The 23,901-nt window shown below is 37.5% G+C and overlaps 1 protein-coding gene across 6 annotated transcripts in view; it reads left to right on the top strand.

Moving 5' to 3' along the window:
• The window catches only part of LOC145775695 (myoferlin-like), a 213,718-nt gene that overhangs the window by 69,310 nt on the left and 120,507 nt on the right, over positions 1 to 23,901 (top strand). For all 6 annotated transcript variants that reach the window (XR_014290170.1, XM_082587040.1, XM_082587039.1 and 3 more), the window contains 7 exons: positions 9,309 to 9,396; positions 14,564 to 14,704; positions 14,769 to 14,837; positions 14,937 to 15,053; positions 15,518 to 15,686; positions 15,872 to 16,008; positions 16,077 to 16,250. Coding sequence is in view for 5 of the 6 variants with exons in the window: in XM_082587040.1 (XP_082443166.1) it covers positions 9,309 to 9,396; positions 14,564 to 14,704; positions 14,769 to 14,837; positions 14,937 to 15,053; positions 15,518 to 15,686; positions 15,872 to 16,008; positions 16,077 to 16,250 (895 nt within the window). In the remaining variant the exon portion in view is untranslated. The remainder of the gene's footprint in view (positions 1 to 9,308; positions 9,397 to 14,563; positions 14,705 to 14,768; positions 14,838 to 14,936; positions 15,054 to 15,517; positions 15,687 to 15,871; positions 16,009 to 16,076; positions 16,251 to 23,901) is intronic.

The raw sequence follows: 23,901 nt of genomic DNA, 5'->3' as shown, positions 1-23,901 counted from the left end.
AATGTGGTGTCCCACAGGGGTCAATTCTTGGTCCCTTGCTTTTTTTTCTTTATGTGAATGATCTTCCAAATGCATCTTCTTTTTCAACTACACTTTTTGCTGATGACTCAAACTTTCATATGTCAGATAAATGCCTGACATCTCTCCAAAATAATGTCAATAGAGAAATAGGAAAAATTGATGTGTGGATGAAATCCAATAAACTTTCATTAAATTATAGTAAAACTACTTATATGATCCTCTGCAACAAAAAAAGTGCAGCAGAAAATTTTAGTCTGTCCATCAGTGGCCGATCCATCGAAAGGAAGAAATGTATAAACTATCTAGGTGTAACTTTGGAAGAGCGATTGACATGGGATAGTCATATTATTAATCTTAGAAAGCAGCTTGCAAAGGTCTGCTGCATAGCATTTAAGCTGAGATACATTGCCCCTTTAACAATATTACAAACTTTATATTATGCTTTGTTTCAATCCAAGATCCAATACTCGATTATAAATTGGGAAAGAGCAAACTCTACATTGCTTGCTCCACTACAAGTGTTACAAAACAAGTTCTTTCGATCCTGCTTATTTTTGCCGAGGTCAACAAATACAACTGTTCTTTATCACCAATTTAATGTGCTCAGAATTGCCGATATTATTAAATTAGAGACTGCAACATTTATGTACAAATATGTGCACAAAATGCTGCCCCGGGCCTTTACTGGCTGTTTTATTTTTGTAAACGAAATTCACCATCATAAAACCCGTCAGAACCAAAAGAATGATTTATATTTGCCTTCTACAACGTCAAACTCTGGTAAGAAGATGCTATCTTTTAATGGAGTGAAACTATGGAATCAAGTACCAAAAGAAATAAAAGAAAAGTGTCTTATAATGTTTTTAAATTTAAATATAAATGTTCATTAAAGAATTTGTACAATGATCACTCCTGAAACGTATCATCCGCTTATTTCTCTAGACAATTTTTTTCTGTTGCCCTGTGTTATTCCATTGTTAATGTATTATGTAAAGTGCTGGTATTGTGCTATACATAGGCGCCTACTTTTATTTTTGCACGGGGTGGCGGATAGCACAATATGGCAACCTAAAAACTTTCAAACTGCATGTTTTTGTTTGATTTTTACTAAGCGTGTTTCGTAGATGGCAATTGTCTTATCACACCTGATTTGTAGCTCGATAATTTACAAAGCAACTTTAAAACAAAGCACAGGAAGTATGTCGTGAATTTTATTGTTACATTGCTGCTCTGACACTTAACATTTGGCAAAAGTATTTTTGCGAACAGCAGCTCTGTCAATCCAACTGTTAATCAACTGGTCAAGTTGTAACCTTGCAGTTTCTGCTTGATAAACATTTAAAATTAGGACGTGGTTCAATCGCTGTTGCGTCATGGTAGATCGCAAGTAGGTTTTTATGCGCCTGAGTGCACTAAACGATCGCTTCGCCTCGCAGGTGGTGGAAGGCAACGATAAGTATATTTTCACACTGCAGACCACGTTGGAAGCATTAATGAAATTGTTTCATTGCTTGCAAATAGATCAAGCAGTTGCGACATAGTTGCAAATCGGACAGAATGCTCTATCTTTGCATCTATCGTATTCTAGCCACGGGAATTCGCTCTCCCACGATTTTTGAAAGCTTCTCCCTTCAACAGCGATTATCCTGCTCGTGCTCGGTTCTTCCACCTCCCTGATCGTGCTAACGCCTTTAGGCAGTGGCACACTTTCGTTCAGGCGTTTGGTCACTTTCATGCTGGCTGAAATCCTGACTAGACGCAACAAAAATGACCTGCAATTTTGAACGCTTTTTCGGTGGCATCTTTAAGCTGAATAAAACTGGAATGTCGGCGAAAACTTTTACTGGACGACTTTTCGTAATTTTTCTATGATGTAACAAGCAACTCCTATGTCAGACCAATAAATTCCCGCCTCAGACTTTTACAGGACGACTTTTCGTGATTTTTTCTATGATGTAACAAGCAACTCCTATGTTAGACCAATAAATTCCCGCCTCACAGTTTGTCATGCATTGACACGCAATATTACTGCATGAAGTAGATAACAAAGTAGAAATTAAAGCATGAAGTAGAAGTAGATAACAGTACACTCCAATTAAAATCGGAAAATAATTCAAAATGCAAAATCTTGAGCAATTGAAAAAGGTTGCTTTTATTATTGGGAATTGGGGTGTAGCTTTCCTCGAATAGAATCATGTAAACGTGTACATTTGCAGAACGTTAAAACTGCTACTTTACTAAGTGCACTTTTTAAATAAAACTCAAAAAGTTTCGAAAATTGCATTTTTTAATGAAATTTGAAAATAGATATTCATTTATTTATTTAGGGGGTGGAGCTATCAATCATCGAGATAATTTTATTTCCAAGTATTTTATAGCTGGCATAATTTATAGCCATATCATGAGCAGCTTAAAAAATTTCAAAAAAGATTTTTGAGGGAGGCAATGGAAAGATCGTATTTTATTGATTAATAAATCCCATTGTAAACCTAACAAATGTAACAATGACTTATGACAAGTAACAAATAAAACGATCGCAACAACAACAAGGAAAAAACTCGTAGCCACACGTGCTGTGTAATCTTCACGTAGCTTGCTTGATGTTACGCGAGTATCATGCTTGTGACAAAAACTATCATTTTCTTCGCAATACTGTATTGGTTCACCTCTTGCTTTACGTTGACTTGAAGCGAAAACCAATGATCAAAAAAAGATTAAAACGTCCGTTCAAATTACATTTATTTGCAGCAAGTAATGTAACCTAAACGGGGTGGCTGCCACCCCTTCACAGCGGTTACGGGGTGGCGTGGCCACCCCGTAACCCCGTAAGTCGGCGCCAGTGGTGCTATATATTATATATGTGTTAATGTTCTTAATTTTGTGTCTTTTGTTTAAATGTTTGGGTGGTAGCTGACTTTGGTGACCTTTTGGTCTTTCGCTACCATCCTTGTTGTGCGAATTATTTGTGTTTATTGTGTTTTTGCTTTTTGTGTCTTTCTTTTTCGCCAACAAAACAAAAAATAAACTGAACTGAACTAAACAAAAAATTACTTTTGCTCATAAATTTAAGGCATTTTTGGGCGTTTTTACATTTCAAAGTAATTGCACTAACATTTATGTTGCACTTACATTAAATTATATCAAATATAGCAGTGGCCGAGTGGTTAGCGCGTTGGGCTCGCAGTCGAGAGCCTGCATGTTCGACTCCAGCCACCCGCACTTGCTGTTGTTTCTCTAGGCAAGAAACTTTACGATAATTGCCTCTACCCAGTGATCGATTTCGAGTAATGGGTAGTACCAAATTTAAGTCATAAGTAGAGTAGACAACCGGAAATAGACATTGCAGTCGGCTGCAGCGTGGGTCAGGTGTACTTCGGAAGGTGTACACCGATGCATAGCGCTCAAGTCCGCTTTCCCGCAATGCAGGATAAAGGTAATAAAACAAACAAAACTATCTGAATCCTTAACAGCCTGTTTCACCTTAGTCTATTTGAATACGAACTTCTGATGATCTTTTTAAAGGTGAAACAGGCTGTTAAGGATTCAGATAGTTATAACTATATTTGATTTAATTCGCTCTGCTTTGCTTTTTTGCTTAGCATTGAGCACTTTTTGAAGTATTACTGGTTTTTATTGTTTTTACATTAAATTATATATATCTAGCATTACACGAAAATGTCTAGCCACCTGAGACGAAATGCTTACTGTGAAGGGCAGGAAAGCAGAAAAATGACCAGTGTAGGTTTAGAAGATTCGCAAAGAATAAAAACTAAAAGTCAAGAAATTTCACATTTCTAGTATATTTCCTTCTGTGAAATATTTCACTACTAGAATGGGGTGTCCTTATAAAGCCCAGTGTCGCTACAGATAGGGTTAAACAACCGGGAAGCGCAGAGTGAGTTTAAGATTACCGCCGATAGGAAAAAAACTCCCGTAAATGCCTGGAGGTATAGTCTTGGACAGGTTGTTAACTTACTGTTAACATTTGGAGAAACTGCGTAAAAAAATCTCAACATGCACAGCTTTGCTTAGGCGACTGGTCGGTTCTGGCTGGGGAGCTGAAGTTAACACCCTGCGCATGCCACCATCGCGCTAGTTTACACACCAGCAGAATACTGTGCACTTGCTTGGAGTCGCAGTGTCCACTGCCATAAATGATGCCTTGCATGTTGTGACTGGATGTCTGCGACCTACACCATCGACAATCTCCCTGTCCTTGCAGACAATAAACCAGTTCAGCTTCGTCGAAATTTAGGTAAATAATGCTTTGGAAAGGAACTCTACTTTGGTCATAAAAAGTTATAATATAATTTGGCTGCAAACGTACCTTTTGGAAGCAAACGTATGGTTTCTGCAGCCATAAGTAAGTCTTCTTCCATCGAGAGTCTGCTAAACTTGGTTGATACACCACAGATTGACACATTCTTTTGCGACAGACTTGTATAATATTGAAAGATCCCACTTACTGCACTGGGTGGAAAGCTGAGGGCACGCAAGAAGTTGGTTCGCTGTTTGAGACTTGTTGCCACAGATACATTAACTGGGCCCTTGTTGTAGCCCTATTTTACCATTGCAGATTTAATACAGCCAACACCCGTTTGAAGTCGATTCAATGTTTTCCACTTTACCTAGGCGGTGCTTTCTCCTGGGGAGAAGCGGCTTTGATGGTGGATCTTTTATTTTCGCGGAAGATGGGTCATTTTCGAATTGTTGCTTCCATTGCATAAACCTTCTTTTTTCTTTTGTTGAAGTTACTGGCTGAACGCGTGTTAGGAAGCTTTGTGAAAGCATTTTTAGACGGTTTATTAGAATTCGCAGCGACTATTGTGTAGTGTGCTGACAGGGATCGCACCATGAACGTTGCTACTAACAATATCCCCCGAATACATAAGTAATATCGCATAAGTAATGCTGTTACAAGAGGAAAATTTGATTTCGTTTATCTTCTTAAATTTTCGATTAACCTTTTCATCAAAAAAAAACATTGTTGTTCTAGTACCCTATCGACTCGTAATTTATTTGTATACACACTGTTATCTAATCTTGCTAACATCAATTTAAATAAAGAGAAACGCAATATAAATCTTTATTCTTTCGTATACAGTAGTTTCATCATCATCCGTTCAGTCGATTTCAACTTTCGATCACTCTATCAAACTTTTCACTCCAGAGCTCTCGATTCCTCACAACCTCCTTCAACTCTTCAACAACTGATAACACCAAAAGAAACAAATCCTAAATCAAGCACGATATCCTAATTTCAAGTTAACAATGAGGCTTGTACCGCGTGATGAAATTTCTGTGCCAAATCCTTCAACACAGATATAAAGTTCATCAGAATCTGAAGCAATTGCGGGTAATGGAAGTGTTGTTTCTCAGATTAGTGATGTCACAAGAGAGCTAAATCTCTCAAGAAGCTTCACAACTGTTGGTAACACAATTAAAGGAAAAAATCTTCTTAAAAATGATACAACTTTCGAATGGTACCGCTACAGAGAGACAGAATTTATTAAATATTTCAGTGTAGAAAATACTCTGGTTTGTTGTAAGGATATTCAGAGTTTGATTGAAACATTTAAGATATCATATTCAGCAAAAGATAGGAGACTGTTTACAGATTCTTCAAACTGTGTTGCTGCCTACAATAGACCATCTGTGTCATCGGTAGCCCTACCTGTTGCACAGAAGTGGGCAGTAGCAGGCTACGTTTGTAGCGACGCTACTAGTGCTCTACATTTTTGTTAGAGTAGCGGCTGCAGAAGACAAAGATAGACTACATAACGATTATTGTGCAAATTTTGAGCTTTATCGAGCTTAGATTACTGTATACTTTGCGACACTTTGGATTCAAAAAAATTATCAAATACAGTATATCATGCGTGTAGCATTTATCTCAGAAACCTAACATGTTGGAAGGAAAAGGACCACAGATTAGGAATCAGCAACAACAGCTATATTTGCATGTTTTAGTGAGAAAAAAATTTAAGTTGAAAACTGCTGGCCAGTATATTGATAATTTTACCACTTTCTTTCACGCCAATATTGGACTTAATTAATCCTGCCTTTTTATGACCATTGCTATGTATACTGTATATTAGGGTGGTTCAAAAAAAGTGAAATTTTGAAATTGTAAAGTCTCACCCTTTCAAAACTTTCCATTTACTACGAAAACACCTTGTGTAAAATGTTTTTGAAAAATATTAATGTTTAGGGGTAGCTCAAGGCTTTCGATATTTGGGGGTATTTGACGAAATGAGTCAAAGTTTAAATACCTGTATTTCGTAATCCCTTAAAGCAAACATACATCTGTTTTGGTTCATTTTCATCAGGTTGGAGAGTACTATAACTTGGTAAAGTCAAACAATGGTAAATATGTACTTTTGAAAAATTGCGATTTTAAAAGTTTTACAAAATGACAGCAAAAACACTTAATACATTTTTTTAAGCATTTAGTAGTAGCTGAAACATGTTGAAATTTCAGTAAAATCTGAAAATTGTTGCAATTGATGTATGTGATGCACAGCACAATGCACATACAAAGTCAAGTGCCAGGCAATTGATAGCCATGAATCATTCAGACTTTCTCAGGGAGTGTCTTTTTGTTGCTGTCAGGCTAAGATTTTCTGTGTTCGTGCACACTGCACAACCTGTGACAGATACTGAAGTTGTTCCTCATCACATGTCAGTAGGCCACTCAACTCCTGAATTAGAGCTACTCCTTGTTCTGCGTGGTCGTTGACAACTTTTATGGCCTGCACAATGTCACACGCTGCTTGAAAATCTTCTCGCCCTTTCCATGTCTGTGGATCTGCTTTGAGAAAACCATCAGGAAGTTTTTTTCTCTCAAAAAGCATTTGGGATCTTTGTGTGACAAAGTCGACCAAACAGCAAACAACTTCCTTGAATTTTTTTTGATTCGCATAAATTCGCTTCGGAGGATCTGTATGTCCATCGTTAGCCAATGCGAGAGCCATTTTTCGTTTCAGTGCTGCAGGCACATTCTTGTCAAACAAGGCCAGTCCAATCAACTTTTCTGATAGATACTACATGTGGCCAACGAGCTTCACTGCTGCTACCTTAGAAATGGCTAGGTTAATGTGTTTGTACTGTACCAGGGACTGCAAGAGCAGGAGTTCATTGTTGGCAGCACAGGCTGAGAGAGGAGCTGTCATCCAGGCTTTGAGATAAACCCGAATGGTAAAGAAGGTTATATCTCATAATCCTTCTGTTCTTTGGTAGTAAGCTTAAAATGAATTCCTTGGGTCTTAAATTGGTAAAATGCATGTTTTCATTATGAAAATCGTTCAAGGTAAAAAGCTATTGCCAAAAAATGAAGGCGCAAAATGAAAAAATGGTTGTGCTCAGCTCCCAAAATCCTACTAGTGGCCGAAAATTCAAAGTGCTCTATCTCGGCCCCCAATGAAAATATTTCAATTTTTTTTGCTATTTTCATCATTTTTTAGTATGTATAAAATATGTCAAAGTAAGCAAAATCTGTGACTAGTGGTTACAAGGGGTGTTTGATTATAAATGGAATGCCCCGGCTATCGATTGTCTGGCACTTGACTTTGTATGTGAAAATGTGCTGTGCATCACATACATCAATTGCAACAATTTTCAGATTTTACTGAAATTTCAACATGTTTCAGCTACCACTAAATGCTTAAAAAATGTATTAAATGTTTTTGTAGTCCATTTGTAAAATTTTAAAATCGCAATTTTCCAAAAGTACATATTTACCATTGTTTGACTTTACCAAGTTATAGTACTCTCCAACCTGATGAAAATGAACCCAAACAGATGTATGTTTGCTTTAAGGATTTACGAAATACAAGTATTTAAAGTTTGACCCATTTCGTCAAATACCATCAAATTTCGAAAGCCTTGAGCTACCCCTAAACATTAATATTTTTCAAAAATATTTTACACAAGGTGTTTTTGTAGTAAATGGAAACTTTTGAAAGGGTGAGACTTTACAATTTCAAAATTTCACTTTTTTTGAACCACCCTACTGTATATTGAATAGGAGATAGAATGTATTTCTGGCGTGCTTTTTTTCAAGTTTATACCAAGCTGTATCTCCGTATTCTGTTCGAATTGTAGCTTCTTGAATACCATACAATGATCTGATGAGCTCCAGCAGGTGCATTGGTGTTCCAACAGCCTTCAGATACTTTCGAAGAATATTATGTTGGCTGACATCAAAAGCTTTTGAGTAATCAATTTAAAAATCATATAGGTCAGGTTACAATTTATGAAAAGCTTACACCACGTTTTATCCAAATTGTCTGGTGGTAAAAGGAAAGCACTTTGACCTCAAAAGTTCATCAAACGACCATGATCCAAATTATGCAAGAACAACAAATTACCAATAAACCAATTTTTCTCTTATCATAGCTTCCCATCATCATTTATTTTTCGTCACTAACATGTCCAGAACGGAAAATATAGTAGTAGCTGCAATAATTGATATACCAGTTTTTCAATGAATGGGGGAAGGTGGCAAAACCTTAAAAGGTAATAAAACGTGCCTGATTAGTTGCTCATGTAGTACGAGTACATCTGCAGCTAGCAGGGCCACAAACTTCCCCAAAATAGTAACTAATAAACCAAACAAACAAAGAGAGCACATATGTAGTATTAAATAACAGCTTCATGGGAAGCGTTGGGATTGAATTTACGGTTCAGTATTGATGTGGATGAGCAGTAATCATAATAATGGGATGGCGAAAGAAAACCGGACTTAAAAGAAACCCATCCTCAGGCAAAAGCCCGTTTTGATGTGGCCCAGGAGAGTTTGGAGTTGAGCTCTTTCTATGATAGCCAGCCACCCAGTGCTGCTTATTATTTATTTTTTTTTTTTCAGCATGATAAAACATAACTATAAGTGTAAATCGAAAAAACGTTGAAGAGCACTGAACTGGATGAATGCGCATATGAAGACGCGAAGGCTTGTTAGTAGTCACAATTTGCCACAATTCTAGTCTTGAATTGTTTGAAGATGAGAATATATCAATGCGACAGCCTAATAAAAAAACTGCCTAAGTCATTTCGCCAAGTCAAAAATCGAATGAGCAAAAAAATGACTTGGGCAGTTATTTTATTAGGTTGACGAATGGATAGATGCTACCGAATTTAAATCATATAATTTCTGTATTGACTCTCAATATCTTGGTGGCACTTTCACTTGCCTTGTCAAATGCTTTTATTGACTGCTACCTTATTTATTTTCAAATATACTGTACTGAATAAAGTGTATGAGTGATTAAAGAACTTGTATTGTGCAGAATTCCTGCTAACGAAGTATTGCATTGTCGTGGGAAGCCAGAGTACAGCGGAAGGTTTTGTTCAAAACCTCAAAACATTTCTTTGAAGGTATTTCAATAAATTTGTTCCATATTTGAATAACCCATAATATGACTTGGCGATCCATAATTATTTTGCTCTGCTTTAAAACTATTGCATCTAGTTATCGCAGGTTTACAATCAACTCGCCATTCCAATCTAGTATTTTCATTCATAATCTCGTGCGTTTTCAACTTTCCAACCAGGGATTCGAAAGAACGGGATTTCCAATCAAGCCTCGTTGGGAATGTGCCCAGAAAATGGCGCGTAATGAAAACGTGCTGTGATGTCAGTTTTCTTTGTGTTCCTTTCAAAATCCTCGAAAGGCTGATTTATGCAGGCGTCAACCCAATCATCGACCTGCTCCTTCCAAAAAAGCAAGCTGGGTTTCAACGCGGAAAATCCTTTATGGATCAGGTCACACTCTTAACATGAAACATCGAGGATTTCCTTGAGGCAAAAACGAAGACGGTCCTGTCTTTCTAGATTTTACAAATGCCTGCGACACGGTATGACACTACAGCTGTTTACGACTCGGTATAGCGTTGCAGCTTTATTTGCAAGCTGATTCGCCTGCTTCCAGACCGACATATGGTCCATATGATTATAGAACTTGTCAGAAATCGAAGCTTCACCCTCACCACGGGCAACTCACGGCAAAGCAGAGTGAGACGCCTGAACAATGGCGTCCCATAGAGATTGGTCCTGGCTTCACTTGATGTTACTGAGGAAGAAACTGTCATCGCGCGTTGCGCTACTCAAGCGCCTGGCAGACTCCAGCTGGGAAGGGAAGGCTAAACCTTTGCGTGCAGCATTTCTTACCTTGTCTACTCCTCAGCAGAGTACTGTGCACCTGTTTGGTGCCGCAGTGTTCACTGCCATAACATCGACACTGCTATCAATAGCGCTCTGCGAACAGTGACCGGATGTCAGCGTCCCACACCATTAGACAATCTCCTTAATCCTGCTGACATCCAACCTGCTGGGCTTCGTCACGAAGAAGCGGCTCTGCTTCTCGGTCGACAAACATTTTAGCCTAACCATCCTTTTCACTCCAAGATCTCAACTCTTTCAAACGACAACTCCGTGGACTACAATCAAAACACCTATTTGTACCAGCTGCTCAACTTCTGATCAACGAAGCTGATGGACAAACACTTCTCCGGCAAATTGGGCGGACCATAAATGGGAATCTGAACGAGAGTCAAGTATCACCACACTCCATTCGTTCATCTCCGACGCTTACACTCGTCGGCGTGACACTACGGAGACAGGCGTGGGTACGCCTCAACCGTTTCCGTGCGAGCGTCGTGCTTTTCTGCTCAATCATGCACCGATGGGGAATGGCCTCTTCTTGTGAAAATGGCGCTGAGGAACAGACCGCAGACCACACCATTCGCAATTGTACTTTTTTCAAGCCACCTAACGGAGTGGGAGGTCTGCGCTGGATGATGAAAGAAAGGACTGGCTGATCACTGCTAGCCCATCCAGTGTAGTCTGGGAACATCGTGAATCTGGGATGGTAAAAGGATAGACTCTCAGCCCCATACGCTCACATGACGAAGAAAACTTCTTTCAATTTCTCAGAAAAAAACACTATCTAAAGTAGAGGCCTCCCAAATCATGTCTGTTCAAAACTAGCTCAAAATTTAAGATTATTTAAAATCGATTAAAACAAATTTGCAATCAACTTGTCTTGCACTGCTATTTGTAAATTTATTAGCTAAAGTTACTCTAAAATGAAACTACACTTTTGCAAAAATATTTAGCTAATTATTAGAAACTAAAGTGCTTGAAAGACTGTAAACTGTAAACTAAATTGCGTTTTTCTTTGTATTCGTCTTGTTGAACGGTTGTAATTTACTTGATGGATGATAATGTTAATGTATTCTTGAATTTGTACCAGTATATTGTTGGAAATCGTGGCAGAACACCAGTTTAAGATTTAGGCTTGCAGCTTTTGATTTAATATTATGTAACCATCTATTTAAAATAGAATTTTTATGCGTGTTGATAATATCGGAGTTTGCTTTATTTGTTCGTTTCACATATTTTTCAAATTTTCTTTTTTACATGTGCTAGCTGAAGATGCTATCACTATAGCGAAATCGATTCTTAATAAATTACACTAAGAGGTTAGATCGTTATGCAAATGCCAGCATTTGATGAATGCAAAATAGCAGTGCTTGAAGGAGGACATGAAGATTGGCTTTTTTCCTTCCCATCCGCTTCATCTAAATTTTTAACCACCAAACGTAAGCCTGGATATGACAGCAACAATTCAAGAAAACTCTATGCATACTAGGGTGTGCCACTTTGTAACTTTTTTTTCTTAACCAAGGTCTCAACCCATTTTGGGGTTCTTTTTAGGACCAAAAACTATCCTAAAAATTTTTTGGGAAAAATATTCGAATTTAGTGGTGCCACAGAGCACTTTGGGCAAATTCGGAGCAAATTTGGCCAAAATCACTATATCTGACTGACCGGTAAGGATAGAGAGTTGATTTTAGGCTCTATTGAAAGGTAATCATCATATTTCTATATGCTGTAACAGAAGATTTTTCTCTAAAACAAACAGAAATTAAGTTATTGCCAAAAAACTGATTTCGCTATATTTTTGGGCATTTTTACTCTATTACGTAGTATTGCCTTATACTTTGTATAGGTTTTAGTAGATTTTTTTATTAGTAGTTTGCTGTTATACATTACATGTTAACAAGAAAGGATCATACAGCACAGACGATAAAGAAATTTACATCAGAGTCACAATATCTTAAATTACAGTCCAGATGAAGTGGAAGCAAGATCAGCAGTTATCAAAGTTTCTTTCTTTAGGTTCGGAACCAATCTTCTTACTTCTGGGACTGTTTGAAAAAGTGCAGATTTCTGCGCCTTGTTCTGGGTTAATTTGTTATGATATGTCTTTGCTAATAAAATTGCCCTTTCTGCAGCGTCATTGACTACATGCATATGCTCAAGTGAATGTTTAGCAGCTATATAGGAATCATTTTTGCTCCATGTTCTAGCATGTTTTTCAATGAAAGCACAATCTAACTTGCTCCTATGAGGAATGAGCCAAGAATATGGTCCAAACAAGTTATTCATGTTGGTTGACATTGTTATTTCTGCAGGTGTGACTAATTTTCCCAAGTTTTTCAACGATGATTCAGAAGCCGGTTTATATTTTAGCAATGCTTTACGACATTTTTCCTTTTCTTGCACAGACGATAATGCAGAAAACAATACCAAAAATACAAATGGTTCACAGATGTTGCATAAGACGGTTTATCATTGCTGCAATGAACTTTGAAAAAGATTCTGGAAGATCATTCTTTTTTTTAAGTTGAAGAAGAGTTTTAAGCAGATGGAGATCGTTATATGGAGCATCAAATGGAACAGGTGCTGTTATCCATGCAGGAACATAAAATAATATCAAAAACAAGGAAAGAGATCTATGTTCGTTTGCTTCTTCCTCGATAATTATATTAAGTTGAACAAACTGAAGAGAATACATCATATCCCCATGACATGATAGCCCCTGTGATCAAAAGCATTGGTGCAGTGAGCCATGCACGATGGATGGCCAAATTACTGTGTGAGTTAAAGCTTGCTCTGTATTTGTTATGATATAAGCTCTGTATTTGGTATGTATTTGTTATGTATTTGCTGATCTTGCTTCCACTTCATCTGGACTGTAATTTAAGATATTGTGACTCTGCTGTAAATTTCTTTATCGTCTGTGCTGTATGAGCCTTTCTTGTTTTGTTTTAATTAGTAAAAAACATGCATATTATTTTTTATTTACATAGTACCATTCGTTGACAAGCCTTAGCTTAGCAAGGGCAACATGATCATGAGAAGAGAACGAAATTACTATACATTGATAAGAATAAACTCACTTATTAATATGTAATGTATAACACCAAACTACTAATAAAATAATCTACTAAAACCTATACAAAGTATAAGGCAATACTACGTAATAGAGTAAAAATGCCCAAAAATATAGCGAAATCAGTTTTTTGGCAATAACTTAATTTCTGTTTGTTTTAGAGAAAAATCTTCTGTTACAGCATATAGAAACATGATGATTACCTTTCAATAGAGCCTAAAATCAACTCTCTATCTTTACTGGTCAGTCAGATATAGTGATTTTGGCCAAATTTGCTCCGAATTTGCCCGAAGTGCTCTGTGGCACCACTAAATTCAAATATTTTTCCTAAAAAATTTTTGGGATAGTTTTTGGTCCTAAAAGGAACCCCAAAATGGGTTGAGACCTTGGTTAAGAAAAAAAAAGTTATAAAGTGGCACACCCTAATTAATGCATACCAAAGCCATATACAGTATTACGTGTCACATGATAAATTATATAGCTTCTCTCTGGCTATAGCTTAATTCGTGTATATACATTACAGTTGAAAACGTTATAATGCTTTGATGAGCTGATAAAAATACTTTGAATATTTTTGAATGAGTAAGACTTTGGCTACTACTCGCTACGGTAAGAAATGTTCATGTAGTAATACCTAATTTAACACACACTTTTCTTTGTCGGAATCCCTTAATTCTTGAAATTCCTATTTCAAACTCCCACTCCTGCTAATCAATTTTTTGCCATGTCATGCCACTTTGTGATGGCTGGCTATGATCACTCCCACACCTTATTCAATTGCCATCAAACTGCTAATAGAGTTTATCTGACATTATAAAAATGTTTGCTATATTTTTGTACTAAGTTGTAAACGTTTTCACCTTTCGTTGTGAACATTAGGCTACATTGTTTCAACATACATTTGCTTATGATTGGTGTTGCTAAACAACAGCGGCGTACAACAACCGACGTAAGCAATATGAATTGCGAAATTGAACCAACCTTGTTTTATTATTGTGATATCATATTGGATGATTGGGAGTACTGCAGCCTGTATCGAAACAATGCAATTTCTCTGAACTTAACTCGGACAAAAATTATGAATAGATACATACGCCGATAAAAATAAATAAAAAATAGCTGATGCAAATCTCACCACATAATGAGATTATAAAAACAATAAAAAATAAGATTCTAATCTAGAGAGGGATTCTAATTTAAATTCTTTCCAAGCACACGCCGCTATTCGCGTATTGAATTAATTTTGGCATATTTTCGCATGTATTGTCCTGAAAAGACTTCTAATTTGGTCTTTACTATCATCAGATCCCTCATCCAAAAGCATCAAGTAAGAAACACGACCAAGCTCCGTGTCAGATTGGTATAGTGGCCTGGTTGGGTCTTGCCAAGGAGCAAAATGATTTTAACTTTCACAGCCGAGGACAAATCTTTGTCTATGCAGACACGGTAAGTAAGAAAATGTTTACAACATGCGAGGATTTGGATTTTAACTCTACCACTGCCTTTCCAGTATGAAATGGAAAGCAAGATACCCATACGTGGCTGGGTTGCGGATGGATTCAAAGATGTAACTGGAAAGGTTCGTATGTTAATTTATTGCAATAGTTTTGTATTTTTATCGACACAATTGTCAACCTATTAGGAACTTTGGCATAAAATTTTGTATTACCATTCATAGATACCTCTTCCGAAAGACTCTTTCACTTGTCCTAAAGGATGGGAGTGGGATGGAGATTGGGAAATCAATTCAGAGCTCAGTCTTCTTCCTGATGCTGGTTTTATGACGTTCTTGGAGGTTTATTGTTTATTCTGACGTATTTTTTCAAATCGTCTTATTTTTGATAAGCCTCCTTCGTAACACAAAATGTCGAAAGCATAGCCTAACTTTTTGTGACCAAAGTTTAGTTATAATTTCCATAAATTTAAGTGTAACATTAGGTATCATTAAATTTAATTTGTAGTCGTGATTAAACAAATTTAATAAGTCTTTGTTGGTAAGCTCCAGCACATATCATTCTTGAAGGTAATACCACGGTATACTCATTTTGTATTGAAATTTTATGTTAACTCTTTGAGGAAAACGAAGGCCATGAATGCATTAGTCACTTTGACGTGTTTGGGTTAAAAGCATTGACAGTAAAACCAAAGCAGAAAGTGCGTTAATATTGAGTTTCATGCCAGTCAAGCTGTAAGAAAAAGAATATATCACACAAAAGGCGTAATATCAAGCACAATATATAAATGATATTCAAATCGAAGGAGTTCTTCGAGTTTGAGAAGCGCCAAGCTGGAGGCAACTGGGAAAAAGAAAAAGCAGAAAATAGTGTTGGAGATACAATTGAAGGAGCTGAAAGTGTTTCATGTCCAAAAGGTTGGGCGTGGGAAGATGATTGGAGCGTAGATACACGGCGTGCGTGTGATGAAGAAGGTAGCTATGATTTCTGTTAATCTTATTAGCCTACATGTTGTGTAAAATATCATACAATAAACATAAAGAATCGTCTAAAATGCAGACCATAACAGCACATAATTTCGTTATCGACGTTACCAAATGTTCCGTTAACTGATTACCGATATATCTAAACGTCAGAAAAATAACTGATTCCTAATTAGGTTGGGAGTACAGCTCTCCACATGGAAAGGAGGAAGCCGCATGGTCATCCCAGGAAAAGAGCTTCCATGTCAATAGACGAAGAAGAATTGTCCGGAATCGAAAAAATGTCGATCCAAAGCTAATGAAAAAGGCAGACGTAGGTAGTCTTGACGTTGTCGATTTACGACAATTGAAAATTTGATCATGTTTTCTTATACCTCACAGAAATTAGAGCAGATGGTTGGGGAAGGATGGGAGTACGCCATGCCATTATCCAACCAATTTCATCTAACACCCAGACGCTTGGATATGACCCGACGAAGAAAATGGTTTCGACGAATGGCAACGTCAGAAGGAGAAAAAGCCAGTGCAATCTTTAACCTCAAAAGTACCGCTTCTGTGAGTTTTATCTATTTTATTGCGATTTTCTTTATGTACGTAGATGTGTGTGTGTGTTTCAGAGATAAAGTGTAGCAGTTGCAAATAGAGTGCTCGATGACGATGAAGCAAGCAAGGCCAAGTTTGCTGTATGTGTGTGTGAGCATCATACCCGATGCGATATGTCATAAACGAGATGCTAAATGAATAAATTTTGTGATTTATTTTTATGAAATTTTGCCAAAAATATCATTCACGGTCACGCGACTAGGAAGAATAACCAACTGCCTAAACAGAGATCTTTTTTTCTTGTTGGGCCCCTACATGGGTCCCTAGACAGAAGTAGGCCTCTTTGAGAAGCAGGAATTGTGTGTAGTTTGTGCAAATTGACAGTAGTAAGACATGTGTGGTTTGTTGAGTTTCCAACTAAGTCAGGATTACAATTTATTAATTCTTAAAACTAAAAGTGTAGTTTTGTTGATAGTGTCTTGCCAGTTGTTTTTGCTGCGCGACGCATTCCTTGCATTCAATAAGTTTCCCATTACCAGTGCCACATTTTCCGCATGTTGGCTTTCAGCAATGCTGGCAATTTGTTACAGTGTTATTGTTGCCCAGCATATATTTGTCGCTTTCTGGAGAACTGGAGAGTTTTTCTGTTTGTTATGTATATTTTGCATTGTTGTCTACAGAGGCGCTACTCAACTCATCAGCCAGTTCCAAGATAAGCTCTTAACGGCAAATTTTGCTGCCTAAAGCAAGCAATTGCATATCTACTTGGATCTGACTTTTGCTAAAATTCAAAGCTGCATGCCAAATTTGTCTGGCTCATTTAGCATAAAAAGAATAAATAGGCATTTGTTTTTCGTTGGTTCGTTTCGTTCGTTCGTTTCGTTCTCCCAACCTAATAACCAACTGCTCATCAATGGTTAGGCTTCATCCTTGTGTGCGGTTGTGGAGGATGTTGATAGTGAAGACTTGATAAGTCTCTTGAATATTCACAAACTTGTCTGTTGCCAAGTTTGTGACTTGTCTCTCACTTTGTTGTCAAACTTTAGTAATTTATTTTATTTCCACAAAACTATCCCTTGGCATTGTGTCAGAAAATATTTATGGACCATATTTCTTGCTCTACAAGAACTCAACCGGACGGTTCTTGTCTTATATTTGTAGGCATATAGCAAAGCTATGAATGCTTCAGTTTTTCCAGAAACAATAACAGTCTAGTTTACACTTTGGGCTTCTCTTGTGGAGTGTTCTGATACATTTTTTAGCATAGCATTATCATTGAACAATTTCCAACATTTTTAGGGACTTCTATCAATCCTAGCTTGAAGAGTAGAGTTGATTGACTCCAGGTTTTACACGCACATTGTTAGGTGGATTAGTGCGGACAGCTCTGGTAGACAATAGAGGAATCCAACCCAGACAACCACTTTATCTGGTTTAAATCTTTACCAGACCGGGTACGGATCTGACCAGATCTTTACCAAATCTAAACGAGATAAAGTGGCTGTCTGGAAACTTTCTCCTTTTCTAGAAAATTCCACTGAACCTTCAGTCGTTTCTTCGTCAGATGAGCTGCGTGAATCATTAGGATGTTAGCGGCGCTGGTTCAACTCTCGGGGTATGCGCTTGAGCAACGCATTTCAAGACTGCTCTTCATTCAGCGGCACCTAGTGAATGGAATGATTCCTCAGCAACAACACTTCAACAACAATCGGAAACAATTTTATCACAACAATCGGAAACTTCACTCTACCAATCTCGGTAACCGGTCCTGCGTCAAGAGTATGCGAAACTACAAGGAATAACCAATCAAGGCTTTATCAGTCCAAGGATAAAGATTCAAAACCAATCAACCTTCTTCTTCATCACTTTATTCCTACAACCCATCGTTGTCAGACTCCTCCTGCAACATAGACATTGCTTTTCCAAGATAATATATTGAGCACATGAGATTCGTATAAAACATTTATGGGCAATAGAGCAATTATTTCAGTCTTCCTCTTCGTCATATAAACTACCTTCAACTTATTTTAACAAGTGGTTATCTATGTATCGAGAAGTTGAACGTTTACAATTTACATATTTTGTGAAGTGCTTTTCCAAAATTTCTCTGCTTGTAAAGCGCCTTGCAGCAAAAAGTTACCTTAAATCGTTCTATTTACAATTCATCTATTGTTATTCCTTTTTGATGGCATCAAAAACACAATATGAGTACCAGTAATGCAACCAAAACTCAACCAACCAACCCTCGCATCACAAAATTGTCTGAGCATGCGGCCCTTGCTTAGCTATCGCACTTCGGTAAACTACAACAGGTATCGAGGTGCAGAGGTAAGATCATCCGAAAATCAAAAAACTAAATTACGTTATTGCGATATAAAGCTTAACAAATTGACTATTGACTGAATTAATATGTTTTATTTGAATAAGCCATAAAACTACTATTTGGAGTATTTGTGGCGCAAGCCAGAAACCAAAGCCTGCCTCGGGTTTACTTCAGCTTTGGTTTCTGGCTTGTTTACTTCAATTAAAAATAAGCAAAAAATGTACCAATCGCACTACCTGAAAGGGAATCAAACAGACAGGCTAGAGTACAAAAAATACGCAAATAAGCTCACCAAATTGAAATACATTTCCAAGCAAAATTATATACATTCGGAAATTGAACTGAACAAATCTTCTCCACGTAAAGTTTGGGAAGTCATTAACTCACTGCTGCCAAATAAACAAAAATCAAAGCAAACAATCAATTCCATTAATATTGATGGAGTGTCATCAAACAAACCCATCGAAATGGCGAACCAATTCAATAAATTCTTCTGCAACGTTGGAAAAGAGATCTCTGACAGCGTTCCGCTTGCCAAAGATAACAACTTCACATCCTACCTTACAAACCACGTTCCTTCTTCTATTTTTCTTGAACCAACGACTGGCGATGAGGTACTCAAAGAAATCCGAGCCCTAAAACCCAACAAAGCAACTGGCTACGATGACATTTCAGCATATTTCATACAGATCGCCTCCGTGATTATTGCCCTGCCCTTCTCAAATCTTATTAACTATTCCTTTCAGTTCGGTATTTTCCCAGATACATTTAAACTTGCCAAAGTTGTACCCGTCTTCAAATCTGGAGACAAACTTGAGGTAAATAATTATAGACCTATCTCCCTTTTATCGTCTTTCGAAAAAATCTTGGAAAAGCTCTTATATAAAAGGGTCTCTTCCTTTCTAGACAAACATTCTGTCCTTGCTCCTACGCAATTTGGATTTCGGTCTGGCTCCTCTACTTCATATGCCGCTATTGATATTATTAGTGCCACCTATGAACACGTAAAAAGCAACCTGTACACAGGTTTGGTTCTCTTGGATCTTAAAAAAGCCTTTGACACGGTATACCATCCCATTCTACTATACAAACTCAACCACTATGGAATCCGAGGTACAGCAAACGAATTATTCTCCTCCTACCTAAAAGACAGAATGCAGTATGTCGCGATTAATGAACAGGAATCTGAACAGAGATGCATAACACACGGTGTACCTCAGGGTTCAACGCTGGGTCCATTGCTGTTTTTATTGTACGTAAACGACTTACCAAACTGCACGTCTTCTGTTCCAAGACTTTTCGCAGACGATACCTGCCTGGTAATTAATGCTCCGAATCCAACCTACTTAGAAAAAGAAATATCGTCTGAATTACTTAACATCAAGAACTGGATTAATGCCAATAAATTAGTTATCAATCCTTCCAAATCAAATGTCATTGTGATCCCTCCTAAAAAATGCAGCTACCCAGAAGATATCAATGTACTTTATAATTGTGCTCAGATCGAACAAGTTAAGTTTGCCAAATACCTTGGCATTATTTTTGACAATGGTCTAAATTTTGAACCTCACATTAATATGCTCCACAAGAAACTTTCTATATCTGTAGGGATATTGTCGAAACTCAAATACATTCTTCCAAACAAAACATTATTACAATTATACTACGCACTGGTACATTCTCATATCGTATATGGGATAACGATTTGGGGTTCATGCTGCAAGACACAAATGAACAAGCTTAGCACCTTACAAAATAAGGCTGTCAGAATAGTAGCAGGTGGCAGGTGGTCTGATCATGTCACACCTTTCTATAAGAAACTTAACATACTCAAGCTTAAAGATTTGTACGAACACGAAATTGCTAAATTCATGTTTAAATTTGATACGGATGTATTGCCTCTGCCTTTCGCACACTACTTTGAAAAAACCAAACTCATGTATAATGCACGTCTTACTAGACACTCTTCCAACGATTGTTACTTTGTCCCACGTTACGCCTCATCCCGACTCCAGCGCAGCATTAAATATGCCGGAGTGAAAGTCTGGAACTCCTTACCAACGAGCTTGCGTAAACTGTCATTTTATTCTTTTAAAAAACAACACAAAAATTCACTCATCGCCAAATACTAGCACGTTTAATTTTGTATTACCTTTATGCTACCGATAGACTACTAAATATACTTCTCTGTGACCATCTTCTAACCCTTGTTCCAATTTTCGTTTTTGAATTATTCTTATCGCAATTTTAGAACTTCTTTTGAATCTGGGGTATCTGCTTGACTCGAGGACCCATGGTCTCTTCGCAGATTCCCGTTGCTGGAAAATTCCTTTTTATTGCTGTATTTATTGTATTATATTTACCTACAACGAAATAAAATCAATCAATCAATCAATCAATCGGGTCACATACTTTTGCTTTGTGAGCCGCATTTTGCACCGCGGGCTACAGGTTGCACACCCCTGTTATAATGTCATCTACTTTATGAGTCATCTTTAACATTTTTAGCCCAGCAAGAACAGTTCTTTTTTTGCATCTTGAAAGTTTTTGCGGTGATCAGACACTCTTGAAGGAGGCATTGCTTGTTCTATATCGTTTGTCAGAAATTGGGTGTAGGGGAAGGTGGGGTGAGTTGAGCAATGGGGTAAGTTGAGCAACCCCTAGTTCCCGGAAAACGGAAAAGCTGAAACAAATTTTTCCATCACCAAATTATTTTACCCATAATGCCTTTTAAGCCACTGCATCGATCTAAACAACTGGAAGCTCTGTTTAGGAATGGTTGCACTTTTTTGAGTTTAGGTGCTTAGGAGTAAATATTTGGCAGCGGCGGAAATTTCTGTTTATTGAATTATTAGTAGAGATAGATGAAATTCGTTTTGCAATTGAGGTAGACGTTACATCTGCCTCGGCTTGTGGCCAATAATGCAATATAATTTTCTAGCAGTTTTTAAAAAAATTAACTTTTTAAAAAAAATGGTGGAGATGGGGTAAGTTGAGCAATTGCTCTTGAGGTAACTTGAGCAGTTTGCTCAACTTGAGCAGTTGCTCAACTTACCCCAGTAAATAACTTAAGACAGCTGATCAGGTCAAGCCAGCTAATTATCTTGTTTTTTTCTTTCCTTTTCATGTTAAAGCTACAATTGATGTACAGGTTGTCTTTTCAAATATATTGCTTGGTCAGTTAAATACAATGCCATGTATATATCAAAAAAACAAACATTGTAAACATTCAAGATGCTGTGCTGAGGAGTGCAGCAGATGATGTTACAAATTTAAATCCGTAAATGCTGCGTCTATTGATCATGGTATTAAACGGATGATGCTGACTCGTTACATGAATCGAGTGAAGAATGCCGTCGCTGCCGATAATGTTATATGGTGATATATTGAAAACTGGGGCAAGATGCGAAAACCCTCCCTAGATGCGAAAACCAAAAACATATTTTGAGTGGTAAATCAATGGCTCAGTTGCAATAAAAACATGTATTAATACTAACTCTGCAACTTAGGAAATTGAAGTTGTCTTGCTTTCTTATTAATGTAAGCAGTCAACGCTTTAATTCATTGTTGCTCAACTTACCCCATGCTGTTGCTCAACTTACCCCACAAAAAAAGGGTGGGGTAAGTTGAGCAACTTTTACAAAAATACTCAGATCAGATGAAATATAAGAGACAAGAAAAATATTTTTGCTTTGAAGCAGAGCCAATGAGCATACCTTTAACATCCATGACAAAAATATTCTCTGAAGCCTGACACATTTTCAAGAAACGCGTTTTTACAAAAACCTGCTCAAATTACCCCACCTTTCCCTACTACTGAATTAGAGCTGCTTCTCTCTCAGCTGAGTCTTTAAGTGTCATTTTCTTTTTTCCTGCACTGTAGTCATTATCTGACAGCCACTGAGGATGACAAAGAAATCCGTTGACAAATTGAGGGCCTTCAAGAACTGCAAGGATTTTACTAACACAAAGTCTTCTGTGACACTTGCTTCAGCCTTCATGTGGGCTTTCACGGCTTGACTACTCTTTCCAGGCGTTTCAAAATTTCTAACCATTTTTTTCTTCCTCTATGCAAATGCCATAGAATGCAAATGCCACAACTTCTTTACACGAATACCAAAGATAGTTGAAGAATGTTGTGTAGGCTAGGCAACTCTGGAGGCATAAGCTTTAAAATTTTTCAAAAAGGTCAGGTGGTTGGCTGGTGTTAAAACTGGTATTGGTGTATCAAACCAAGCTCTGAAACATACCAACACTGTGAACAAAATAGCCTCTGTCAGCCTTTTTTTAGTTTGCTGTCAGCTTTACTTGTGCTCGGAAAAGCCAAATCTTGAGAGACTAAAGGACCTTGCTCAATGCTCATCCTTCGTGGTCTGTGAAAAGCTCTGGGTTTCCAGACAGTCAAAGCACCCTGTTCAGGCAATCTATCAAGGAAGAAGATGATTAGTTCTACAAATGCTCGATAATTTTCTCTTTGTTGTTATGTGCGCAAATGCTTCTTTGCAGACATCAGCAAAAAATCGCGTACTGGTACAAAGTAATCCTCCACTGAAGGCTAACTTGTGCAAGTTCGTAGTTATCTTTCTTGAGATGTGGCCATCGTACTTGAAACTACTTGAAAATCTCACTATCTGGCGAAGATGATGATTCTATTGAGTTCTTGAATATTGCATGAATCACTAGTTCAAGTATATGGTGCCAACACGCCAAGTTTAAAAATTCCTTTTCTAATTACACCAAGAAGGTGAAGTGCTGTCTTCCTATTTCTTGTATTGACAGTTGGAAAAATTTGAGGCCGTTGTAGTCCTTAAAAACAACACCTTAAACAAGCTTTGTACACACCAACTAATTATAATAGTTTTGCAGTTTCGTGCAGCTTCGTGTGGCACCTCTAAGCTTGTTACCTTCTTTTAGCCAATGCAAAAAATCGTAGGGTGTTCGGAGTCTTTTGGTAAAAAAAATTCTCCAATACACTCCAGAACCACCTTACCGTAGGCTACATGCATACCAATTGTATGCACAAAAGTATTGATACGCAAAATTTACTCACATTTATTCTCAAACCTAACCATGCGGTTGATTACTTAGCTTAGCTCAGATGCTTAAAGGGATAGTAAAGGAAAAACCTGACTTGGCGATTGTACACGTTCTTTGTGTTTAACATGCTACCATAAAACGATTTTCAATAAAATTTTGCCCCATTGCGATCTGATCAGCATTCCGCGCCCGCTTTTGTTAGAGCTTTCAAAACTAGAATGGGCGTGAGCAGCGAAGCGTGCGACTGTACAGTCTACGTCACTATAGGCAAGCAATCTGTTGTTACTGCGGGCGATTTAATTG

Source organism: Aplidium turbinatum, chromosome 8 (genome assembly GCF_918807975.1).
Source record: "Aplidium turbinatum chromosome 8, kaAplTurb1.1, whole genome shotgun sequence".
Lineage (NCBI taxonomy): Eukaryota > Metazoa > Chordata > Ascidiacea > Aplousobranchia > Polyclinidae > Aplidium > Aplidium turbinatum.
The sequence above is the reverse complement of the archived record's forward strand: the minus strand, read 5'-3'. Positions and strand labels throughout refer to the sequence as shown.